This window comes from Phyllostomus hastatus, unplaced genomic scaffold, assembly GCF_019186645.2.
Source record: "Phyllostomus hastatus isolate PE091 unplaced genomic scaffold, TTU_PhHast_1.1 phas_contig_38, whole genome shotgun sequence".
Classification (NCBI taxonomy): domain Eukaryota; kingdom Metazoa; phylum Chordata; class Mammalia; order Chiroptera; family Phyllostomidae; genus Phyllostomus; species Phyllostomus hastatus.
In genome coordinates this window covers 24,426,087-24,438,852 of record NW_025333869.1, presented here as the reverse complement: position 1 = coordinate 24,438,852, position 12,766 = coordinate 24,426,087, and the positions used below count along the sequence as shown (strand labels likewise).

Below are 12,766 nucleotides of genomic sequence, written 5' to 3'. Positions count from 1 at the left end.
GTCAGATTGCAGCTCTATACATTCCATTTGAAAATTGGCAGGTAATGTATTTATGCCAACCAAAAGTGGAGTTGCAAATATAGTAAAATATTGATTATTTTCCTGAAAATCTTGAAATCTGTTTTCAAATTCTTTTATCAAATCAAAAAGCAAGGCTACATACTTTTTGCTGTTCACAGGACTGTGTTTAGCCAACATGTCAAAATGCATAAAATTGTTTGCCTTAATTTGACCTCACCACAATTTGTTTCATTTGGAATGCTGTTATGGTTTGGAATATGGTATTGATAAATTGGTTTTCACCTTGAAGATGCATGTTTGACTCATTTAAATGAGCGGTTAAATCCACTAAAAATGCTAAATCTGTAAGCCAGTTTTCAGTGTCAAGTTCTGGCACTTTTAATACCATAAACAACAACATGTCGCAAATCATGAAATCTTTTCAACATTTGGCCTCGACTTAGCCATCTTACTTCTGAAAAGTAAATGATGTTGCCATAGTCAGCATCAATACTTTTAATGAATTCCTGGAACTGGCAATGATTCAATCCCTTGACTCATATGAAATTCAGAGTCTTGATGATAATTTGCACGATGTTATCCATTTTTAAAGCTTTTGTGCATAAATTTTCTTGATGTACGATGCAATGATACTTCATCAAACGTGAGTTTTGGGTAGCAATTGCATCGTCTTCTATCAATTTTACAGAAACCTCTGTTTCACATATTGTCACCATGGCACTGTCAGTGACTATACCAGATATGCTGACAATGGACAAAGAAAACCACTTTAATGTATTTTTTTACTGCTTCTTACAAATTTCTTGATTTAGTTGTGTCTTTTAATGGCACTAAAAAAGTCATTTCTTCAGTGGCATTATATTCATCATCAATACCTCTAATAAAAATCACAAGTTGAGCTGTATCTGTAGCATCAGCATTACCACCCATCACCAAAGCATAAAATTTAAAATTAGCAGCTTTACTCGCCAAACTTCTTTTGATAGATTTTCCAATTTCTTCAATTCTCTTGGCTATAATCTGGTGAAACAAACTCATTTTAGAAATATCTCCCTTTTTTTCAGGGTAAATTGTATCTGCTATGCTTTCTATACATTGCTTAATAAACTTACCATCAGTAAATGGTTTTGATTTTTTTTGCTATTAAATATGCTACCACATAACTAGCTTTTACAATGGAATCTGCCCGTGTTGTAACTTTTTGAAAAACTTTTTGTTGAGAAGACAGACTTTTTTTCAGTTCCGCTATTTTGTCCTTGAGATGCAATCTTTCATACTCATTGAATTTGACAGCATGTTTTTGCATATAATGCCTTTCAAATTATAGTCTCTGAAAACTTGCACAAACTGTACAAATTAAGCAGAGTGCACAAAACAACCAGGCCATACATAGAAATAATAAATAGTATATTCAGGACACTAGTTTATCTCTAAACTAGTTTACCACTAGTTTACCTTTAGTTCCACTCTGAAGTGGAAGAGAGAAAAATGGCATTGAAAAGAATATACAGCAATGTATTTTTTATATTAATTGTATTTCTTCTTAAAAAAAAAAGACTGAAGCACATATCTGCCTCAACAAAAAAGTGGCTGTTCATTTTCATTGAACAATCTTCTTTTATCTGTAATTTTTCTTTTTGAGGGTTCCTTTTTCTTTTGAGATGTTGTAGAAGCCATGCTGAGAATAAAAAAATAATAATAGATTTGGAGATTTATTTACTTTTATTTTGAAAATTAATTGACAGGAACTAGAAAGCAAGGTTTGGACCCTTCCACAGCTCTCTCGGATGCCGATGCAGAGCAAGGTGGAGGGCGGATTGTAAAGCATGGCAGGCCATGTGTGAGGTGCCACATGGGTGTGGAAATAACTTTAATAATCAAGTAAGAATGCTCACCTGATGTCTAAATAACATTAAATGCCTAACGTTGTAATGGTAGGTTGAAATATTGATAATTACGGCCTTGCTAAGTCACCATAAGCACATCTAACGTCTGATGGTGTTAATTCTACTGTCTGCACTTGGAAGATAACACACTGGAAGCTGCATGCCACTGTTAAACTGAAGCCACACATGTGTACAAATAGTGAGAATGTACGGATGTTTATTTTACTTGACACTGTGACACGTAATCACAAAAAAAATATCTCATGTTTTAAGTAATTTACAATTTTGTGCTGGGCCACATTCATAGTCATCCTGTGCTGTAAGCAGCCTGCAGGCTGTGGGTTGGACACCCCTGACTTAAGGTTTCAGAAGGGACAATAAAATTTAAAAATTAAAATTAAAGCAAAACTAAATGAAAGAGAGGGCATGCACAAACTAACAAAAAATGTATCCATGAACTAAGTGATATGACTGCCCTAACTCTTTGCATCTATAAATTTTGTAAGTTAAAGTAAAACACACAAAAGAATCAGGCCATACATAGAAATAATAAATAGTATATTCAGGACACTAGTTTACCTTTAGTTCCACTCTAAAGTGGAAAAGAGAAAAATGGCATTGAAAACAATATATAGAAACATATTTTCATATTAATTTCATTGTTTCTTTTAAAAAAACTGAAACAAATATAGCAAAATGTTAAAACCTGATAAAAACAAGTGTTGGGTACATGTATGTTCAATAGAGTAGTCTTTATTTTTTCTCTTAGGTATTTGAAGTATTACATGAAAATTAAGAGAGAACATAAAAGAACAAAAGCAGAAAGTTCAAATGAAAACTGAGGATGTCAAAAACAGCATGTAAAAAGTGGAGCAGTGTGGTATGGCAGGGAAAGAATGTAAATAAATGGGAGAGAAGCTAGGAAAAATGCACAATAAAAAATGCAGTTTATTATTTAATTAAATACAGTAGAATCTTTAATATGCCTATGTAGATTCTGTAAAAGAAAAACAGACAAAGAGCAACTGAAAATAAAACAGCATAAAGAAAGAATAAGTGTTGACATCAGTTCTTGGTGAGACAGGATATCATGTGGAATGGATATGCTTGTACAGGAAAAAACAGCTCTTCCACTGAGACTTCGGAAAAAGAAATAAGAACTATTTCAAACATAGACCAGAAAGGTTTCATAGATGTGAGAATTACAAATTTATATTGATAGCTTTAATTTTTTCGGTGACATAAGAGATATGGTTGTCTTTTGAACAGAGAGTGGGAGTGGAAAATGGAAGGTTCAAAAATTGGTGTTTATTTGGGATATTTGAGTGTTACTTTATAAAAGCTGGACTGTAAATGAAACTGCTGGAGCAAGATAAATTTGTACTTTCTTGAATTGACTCGGCAAAAGATTTAAATAAATGTATTATTGTTCAAACACTGGGGTAGTTAACAATTAATTTGTGATACCTAACTTTTGTTTGAATTCACCTCAATAAGAAATGAATTTAGAAAGTGATAAAACTTATGTAATAACTTCATATAAAAAGACAAACAGAAAATTCAAATATCTCAAAGAAACCACAAACACACAATACAGAAATAACTCAAATTATCTTCTTGCATTGATTAGCTATACTTTAGCAAATGAAAGCAATTCCCTGAATTTTAATGTTAAAATGCAAAATAATAAATTCAGCCTTTTGACTTCTCACCAATCATGTCTGCTGAATTCAAATGCCCAATGTCATAGGCATTGTTATAGTGAAACTAAAATTTTTCTGACATAGAGCTGAAAAACAGCAATTGATGTTAAAAGCATAGAATGCTCAAGTCATCTGAAGTTTATGCTGTCCTCAAAGTTAGTTGATTTTCTGGAAATAACTGTATATTTCCCAAGAGATTTTATTTTGCCTTTATAACCTGGCACCATAAATTTGTATTACCACACAGACTCAATTAATATATATGAGAGCATTCAACATCAGAAAGATCCAGAAAGAAAGAGTCAACGTTGGGTAGCTGAACTGAAAGAAAGAAGAAAGCATATTCTAATCATGATTACCAATCTTAGGTCCTTTTCCTAACTGCAGTAACTTTAGATTCCAACAGTATGCTTGCCTTAGAACATGACAGAAAATAGTGCAGAGGTAAATAATTTCAAGATAAACATGAACCATCTGAAATATATCATAAAAGAGATTAAACTGCATTATCTGAATTTTGAATTAACTATAGTTCTGATTAATTTATAAAACTGTGTTTCATACTTTTCTGTCTCTGAATCCAGAACGTTTCTTCTTTTTCTCTTCCGGACAAGGCTCAGGACAAATACCTCCATCAGTTTTTTCATGGCTATAAGCCTCCCCTTCGTCTTTGTTCTTTCCTTTGTCACCAAGTTCACTTTTCAGGTTGTTTGCAGATGGTGGAGATTCTGCAAGTGCTCTAGGTATACAGACAAAATCCTAAATTAATCAAAAAGGTCCATCATATTAATCAAATAGATATTTTCATATACAGCTTAGCAGAAACAATAGCAATGAAATTTGTAAAAAGTTGTACATGAAGAGTTCCTAAAAAAATTAAAAGATAGAACTACCATATGATCTAGCAATCTCAATTCTGGTTATATATCCAAAAGAACTGAAAGCAGGATAATATAGAAATGTTTTTATTTGCACACTCACATTAATAGCAACATGATTCACAATAGCTAAAATGTGGAAGCAACCCAAATGTCCACTGACAGATGAATGGATAAAGAAAATGTGGCATATATATAGAATAGTATTCAGCTTTAAAAACAAAGGATATGAGCCCTGGCTGATGTAGCTCAGTGGACTGGGCACAGGCCTGTGAAGCAGAGGGTCGCTGGTTCAATTTCTAGTCAGGGCACATGCCTGGGTTGCAGGCCAGGCCCCAGTGGGGGACATATGACAGGCAACCACACATTGATGTTTCTCTGCCTCTCTTTCTTCCTCCCTTCCCTTCTCTCTAAAAATAAATATATAAAAACAAAGGATATGACACCAAAAGTGTAGGCAATAAAAGCAAAAATTGACAGCCAGGACTATGTGAAACTAAAGAGCTTCAGCACAGCAAAGCAAACAATTTACAAGATGAAAAGGCAACATATGGAATAGGGGAAAATATTTACAAACCATATATTTAATAAAGGGTTAATATTAAAAATGTATAAGGAACTCTTACAACATGATAGCAAAGAAACTCCCAAATAAGCCATTAGAAATTTCTCCAGAGAAGATATACAACTGGCCAACATTTATGTGAAGAGGTGCTCAACATCAATAATCATCAGAGAAACACAATGCAAAACTGTAATGAGGTATTACCTCATGCCTTGTGGAACAGGCTTTATAAAAAAACACACACACACAGATAATAAGCGTAGGTGAAACTGTAGAGAAAAGGAATCCCTGATATACTATAGGTGGGATAATACACCTACTATGGAAAACAGTATGGAGGATCTTAAAAACTAACACTGGAGCTACCATATGATTTGGCAATCCCATTTCTGGACAGGTACCCAAAGGAACTAAAAATCAGCATCACAAAGAGATCTATATTTCCATGTTCATTGCTGCATTATTCACAGTAGCCAAGGCATGTTTATCAATTGACAAATACATAAATAAGATGTACTATGCATATACAATAGAATATTATTCAGCATTAAACAAAGAAGGAAATCCTGGCATTTGCAGCAACACAGATGAATCTAGAGAACATCATATTAGATAAAATAGGCCAGATACAGAAGGACAAATACTACATTATACCATTTAAATGATGAATATAAAACAGTCAAAATCAAAGAGGAAGAAGAGTGGAATGGTGGTTTCCAGGGGGTGGGGCAGGGGAAACAGGGAAGTGTTAGCCAAAGGGCACAAAATTTCAGTTAAATTATAAGATAGGGGCACAGAACTTCAAGATGACAGTGTAGGTCTAGGTAAATCTCTCCCATTGATTGGCCAACAGCAATCAAGGCTCAGCTGCAGAAGGAGGGTATACACAGCCCACATGGTGGGCGCACCTCAAATGCCCAGCTTGTGTGACAGGGGAGGCTGTGCCATGGACCTTACAGGACGCTTACTACATTAGGCCACACTACTGAACCAGGGATTTGAAGTAGCTCTACTAATATGTGGAAACAAACACAGGGAGGTTGCCAAAATAAGAAGACAAAGAAACATGGCCTAAGGGAAGGAATGGAGCAAAATTCTATAGGGAGAACTAAACAAAATGGAGACAAGTGAACTGCTAGATGCAGAGCTCAAAACACTGGTTATAAAAATGCTTAGTGAATTTAGTGATGACCTCAACAGCATAAACAAGAGCATGGAAACTATAAAAAAGACCCAGTCAGAAATGAAGGACACACTAACTGAAATGAAGAACAATTTACAGTGAGTCAACTGTAGAGGAGATAGAGCTGAGAATCAAATCAGAGATTTAGACTATAACAAAGCAAAACAAAAACAAAAACAAAAAAATCCCAATCAGAACAAGAAGAAGAGAAAAGAATCCAAGAAAAAAATGAGGATAGTTTAAGGATCCTCTGGGAAACTTCAAGTATACAAACATTCGCATCATGGGAGTGCTGGAAGGAGAAGAGAGAGAACAAGAAACTGAAAACTTATTTGAAAAAATAATGACAGAAAATTTCCCTAACTCAGTAAACGAAAGAGACATACAAGTCCCAAATAAGTCCCAAGTAAGATGAACCCAAAGAGGTCCACACCAAGACATCATAATTAAAATGCCAAAGGTTAAAGACAGAGAATCTTAAAAGCAGCAAGTGAAAAGCAGTTAGTTACCTACAAGTGAGTTGCCATTAGACTGTCAGCTGATTTTGTAAAAGAAACTTTACAGGCTAGAAGCAATTGGCGTAAAATATGCAAAGTGATAAAAAGCAAGGACCTACAATCAAGATTACTCTATTCACCAGAGCTATCATTTAGAATTGAAGGACAGATAAAGAGTTTCCCACACAAGAAAAATCTAAAGGAGTTTGCCACCACTGAACCAATATTATATAAAATGTTAAAGGGTTGTCTTTAAGCAGATCAAAAATGTGAACAATAAAATGGTAACAAATACCTACCTATCAATAATTGAATCTAAAAACAAAATAAATGAACAAGCAGAACTGAAACAAAATAGATACAGAGAATGTTTTGATGTTTGCCAGATGGGAGGGGGTTATGGGGGTGGGTGATAAAGGTATAGGGATAAACAAATACAAGTTTGTAGTTACAGAATAGTCACGGGGATGGTTCAGCATAGGAAATAGAGTAGCCAAAGAACATACTTGTATTATCCATGGGTATGGACAACAGTGTGGAGATTATCTGAGTAAGTTGTGGGGGGCGGTCTGGGTGGAAGGAGGTAAAGGGGGAAAATTTGGGACAATCGTAATAGCACAAATAAAAAAACAAGATAAATAAGTTCTAGAAATCTACTGTTTAGAATAGTACCTATAGCTACCAACACTGTGTTGTACACTTAAAATTTCGTAAGAGGACAGATCTTACATTGTTTTATTACCAAAAAATCTGTAATAATAATAAAAATAAGAGGGTGGGAGGAAACTTTTGGAAGTCATGGGAGAATTTTATAACATGGAGTGTGGTATGGGTCACAGGTATATACTTATCTGCAACTCATCAAGAGTATGTATTAATTATGTACAACTTTTTTTAATATAAAAAAATTTAAAGAAAAGTTTGAAAAATACAAAAAAGGAAAGGAAATCCTGTCACAAGTTACAACATGGGTCAGTCTTGAGGACATTATGGTAAATTAAATAAATCAGCCACAAAAATACAAATACTGTAAGATTCCGCTTCTGTGAGGTAGCTAATATCATCTACCTCATAGAGACAGAAGGTAGAATGGCCGTAGCTAGAAGCAGCAGCAAGAGGGGAGGAAGGAACTGTTGTTTCATAGGTATACAGCTTCAATTTTACAAGGTGAAAAAGTTGTGGAGATTTGTTTTGACATCATGTGAACACACTTAACACTAATGAACTGTATGCTTAAAAGTCACTAAAATAATAAATCTTATGGTTATTTTTCACCACAATAAAAATGCACTGAAAGAAGAAATGTGGGACCAAAAGAATCAAAAACAAGTATTCAAATAAAAATTTGTACATAAGTAAAATTCTACAAGAAAGCTTTCCAGTTTCATTCAATTATCAAATGCAATAAAAAACTGAATGTTCACAGACCACATCAGCTAGAAGCCCCTCTAGCTGATTAGAAGTTGAAACTACCCTGGCTGGTATGGCTCAGCGGACTGAGTATGGCCTGTGAACCAAAGGGTTGTGGGTTTTATTCCCAGTAAGGTCACATGCCTGGGTTTCGGGCCAGGTCCCCAGGAGGGGGTGAGCAAGAGGCAACCAAACATTGATGTTTCCCTCCCTCTCTCCCCCATCCCTTCCCATCTCTAAATATAAATAAATAAAATCTAAAAAAAAAAAAAAAACAAGTTGAAACTGACAATCTATTTTATGAAGATTTTCCCAACTTCCTTATCCAAGGTAGTGACTCCATTTCTTTAAACTCCTACACCATTTATTCAATGAATCATAACATGTAATTTAGTGTTCTGTATGGTTATTTATGTTTTCCCAGAATCCATCTTACTCTTTAACTATTGGGTAGACTCACATGATCCTTGTTTTTACAAATCAAAAACTGTTTGTCCCCTTCCATACAGTCATGCTGAGTTAGCAACCTTAGCTGCCCCCACTGCCTTCTGCCACTTCCTGGCCATGGATCCTCACAAAGTGAGAGAGCTTCAGGCCTTTGTGAAAACATGTCAGCAGGATCTGAGCATTCTGCATACTGAGGAAATGCACTTCCTGGGGGAGTGGGTGGAGAGCATGGGAGGTAAAATACTACCTGCTATTCATAAAACCAAATTAGAAGAAAATAAGGGAGAAAAAACAGACAGTAAGAAGATGAAGAAATAAAGACAGATGAATGATCAAGTGAGGAAAGTGATCTAGAAATTGACAATAAGGGTGTGGTTTAAGCACACTTTGATGCCCCTCGAGAAACAGGAGATGAAAATGTAGAGATAAGACTGAATTCCAGCCAAGATGGAGGCGTAGGTAGACAAACTGTGCCTCCTAGCACAACCAAAAGAAGGACAACAAATTTAAAAACAAAAACCAACCAGAACTGACAGAAAATCAAACTGTATGGAAGTCTGACAACCAAGGACTTAAAGAAGAAACATTCATACAGACTGGTACGAGGGGCAGAGACAGGCATCCAGGCAGAGAGGACTCGAGACAGGGTGGTGGCTGGGGGACCAGGGCAGGCAAGGCAGGCAGCTGGTGGACCAGACCTGGCAAGGCGGCAGATTGTGCACTGGGCGGTCCCGTATTTGTGTGCAGATAAATTGGGAGGAACAACTGGGGAGCGAGACAGACCACATAACCCAGAGTTCAAGCACGGGGAAATAAAACCTCAAACCTCTACTGAAAACACCAGTGGGGGTTGAGGCAGAGGGGGAGAAACTCCCAGCCTCACAGGAGAGTCCACTGAAGAGACCAACAGGGTCCTAGAATGTATGCAAGCCCACCCACCCAGGAATCAGAACCAGAAGGGCCCAATTTGACTGTGGGTAGCAGGGGAAGTGACTGAAAATCGGCAGAGAATGGAACAAGTGGCACTGTTCCCTCTCGAAACCCCTCCCCCACATATAGCATCACAACCCAGAGGTGTGAGTTGACCCGCCCTGGTGAACACCTAAGACTCTGCCCCTTACTAAGTAATAGGTGCACCGAGATGCCCCCCCCACCAAAAAAAAAATTGCCCAAATGAAAGAATGGATCAAAGCTTCAGAAAAAATACAACTAAGCAATAAAGAGATAGCCAACCTAGCACATGAACAGTTCAAAACACTGGTAATCAGGATGCTCACAGCTTTGGTTGAATATGGTTGCAAAATAGATGAAAAAGTGAAGGCTATGCTAAGTGAAATAAAGGAAAATGTACAGGGAACCAACAGTGACAGGAAGGAAACCGGGACTCAAATCAACAGTGTGGACCAGAAGGAAGAAAGAAACATTCAGCCAGAAAAGAATGAAGAAACAAGAATTAAAAAAAAATGAGGAGATGCTTAGTAACCTTCAGGACATCTTTAAATGTTCCAACATCCGAATTATAGGGGTACCAGAAGGAGAAGAGGAAGAGCAACAAATTGAAAACTTATTTGAACAAATAATGAAGGAAAACTTCCCCAAGCTGGCAAAGGAAACAGACTTCCAGGAAATCCAGGAAGCTCAGAGTCCCAAAGAAGCTGGACCCAAGGAAGCACACACCAAGGCACATCATAATTACGTTAGCCAAGAGTAAAGATAAGGAGAGAATCTTAAAAGCAGCAAGAGAAAAGGAGACAGTTACCTACAAAGGAATTCCCATCAGACTGTCAGCTGATTTCTCAAAAGAGACCTTGCAGGCAAGAAGTGGTTGGAAAGAAGTATTCCAAGTCATGAAAGGCAAGGTCCTACATCCAAGATTGCTCTATCCAGCAAAGCTTTCATTTAGAATGGAAGGGCAGATAAAGTGCTTCTTGGATAAGGCCAAGTTAAAGGAGTTCATCATTACCAAACCCTTATTTTATGAAATGTTAAAGGGACTTATCTAGGAAAACAAAGATAAAAAATATGAACAGTAAAATGACAACAAACTCAGTTATTAACAACTGAACCTAAAACAAAAATAAAAACAAAAACAAACTAAGCAAACAAGTAGAACAGGAACAGAATCACAGAAATGGAAATCACGTGGAGAGAGGGGGAAAATGTACAGAGAATAAGTAGCATAAATGGTAGGTAGAAGATAGACAGGGGGAGGTTAAGAATAGTATGGGAAATGTAGAAGCCAAAGAACTTATATATGTGACCCATGGACATGAACCAAAGGGGGGGAATGCGAGTGAGAGGGGGTGTGCAGGGTGGAGGGGAATAATGGGGTGGAAATGGGACAACTATAATAGCATAATCAATAAAACATTTAAAAAGAAAATGTAGAGATAGCCAAGGAGATAATAGATCAGGCACATGATAAGAAGGTATCTGTTCTAAGTGATGGTGAACTACAGAAATCCATTGACTAGTTCATAGAAGCCATCAAGCTGAATCCTTGCTTGGAGATTTTGTATGCCAAGAGAGCCAGTATCATCATCAAATTACGGAAGCCAAATGTTGCCATCTGAGACTGCGACAGAGCTATTGAAATAAAAGCCTGATTCAGCTCAGCCTTATAAATGGCGAGGGAAAGCACACAGAATTCTGTACCCATGGGAAGAAGCAGCCCATGATCTTGCCCTGGAAGGCACATTGGATTATGATGAAGATGCTAATGCAATGCTGAAAAGTTCAACCAAGGGCCCAGAAAATTGCAGAACATTGGAGAAAGTATGAGCAGAAATGTGAAACATGAGAGATCAAAGAATGGAAAGAGTTAAGAAGACCATGGGAAGACCATGAGAGAGCCCAGAGGAAGGAATAAGCCAGAAGACAATCAGGAGCTTGGTATGGCTCTTTTCCAGGTGGCTTTCCTGGGGGAAAGCCTGGTAATTTTCCTGGAGGAATGCCTGGAATGGGAGGAATGCCTGGGCTCAATGAAATTCTCAGTGACCTAGAGGTTCTTCCAGCCAGCCACGCAGAATCCAGAAATTATGGTGGCCTTCCAGGATGTGCTCAGAACCCAATAAATATGTCAAAATACTAGAGCAACCCAATGGTTGTGAATCTCATTAGTAAATTGTCAGCCAAATTTGGAGGTCAAGTTTAATGCCCTTCTAACAGATAAAGCCCTTGCTGAAGGAAAAGCAACTTGGATCGCCCAATGAATGTCCCAATAATACAAACCAGTATACCTTTCACCTTCTCATGAAGCAAGCTGTGGTGTGTTGAAGAGAATCCCTACCCCTCTGTCCCAAATGCAGCTGCAACATTTTACAGTGGTTTGCCATTTTGGTATTCTCTCAGAGAATTTTTTCCTACTAGGGATTATGAATTTTAAACACTTTTAAACCTTAAAAGTACTTTTTTTAATTAAAAGGGTATGTTTAACCCTATATTTTTCTTTCCTACTTATAAAAAAAAACCTGTCAAATATAAGCAATGTTCTATGGTTCAACCTAAAAGACAAGGTCATTAAAAAGAGAATGGACACTGCATTCTTTTAAGTATCCAGAGTTCCTAACCCAGTGCCTTACATAGAGAAAGCATGCAATGTGTTTGTTATTGATTAAAGAAAACAAATGGAAATCCTCATCTACTATGTTGATCTGAAATGGGGTTGGGAAAAAATACATTGGGATTAAGATACTGTAATGTAAGAACATTCTTTTTCCCCCCTTTCTATTGAATTTATTGGAGTGACACTGGTTAACAAAATTATACAGGTCTCAGGTATCTAACTCTATAACACATCATTTGTACACTGTATTGTGTGACCGTCCCAAGTCAAGTCTCCACCCATCACCATTTATATCCCCCCATACCCTCCTGCACTTCCTTCTATCACCATCTCCCAGCGATCACCTACAGTTATCCTTGTCCACAAGTTTTTTCTATTTTACTCAATCCCTTCACACCTCCACCTAGCTCCCCCTACAGCTTATGATAACATTCTCAATGTATTCCTTTCACATGACTATTCAGAAATTTGAATCAATAGTTTTTATTTCATTTACTTACAAGTAATATTTTCTAAATACTAACAAAGGCAAGGAATTATTTGAACTTGTAAGCAAGAACAATAATTTATTTTTAAAGGCTAAAAATAAAAAAATGTTTGTAAAGGCCTAA

General features: G+C 36.7%; 1 protein-coding gene and 1 pseudogene across 4 annotated transcripts in view; one reads left to right on the top strand and one right to left on the bottom strand.

Moving 5' to 3' along the window:
* The window catches only part of MICU1 (mitochondrial calcium uptake 1), a 231,387-nt gene that overhangs the window by 162,851 nt on the left and 55,770 nt on the right, over positions 1-12,766 (bottom strand). For all 4 annotated transcript variants that reach the window (XM_045842201.1, XM_045842198.1, XM_045842199.1 and 1 more), the window contains exon 3: positions 4,175-4,349. In XM_045842201.1, the coding sequence (XP_045698157.1) occupies positions 4,175-4,349 (175 nt within the window). The remainder of the gene's footprint in view (positions 1-4,174; positions 4,350-12,766) is intronic.
* LOC123821103 lies at positions 8,708-11,744 on the top strand (annotated as a pseudogene).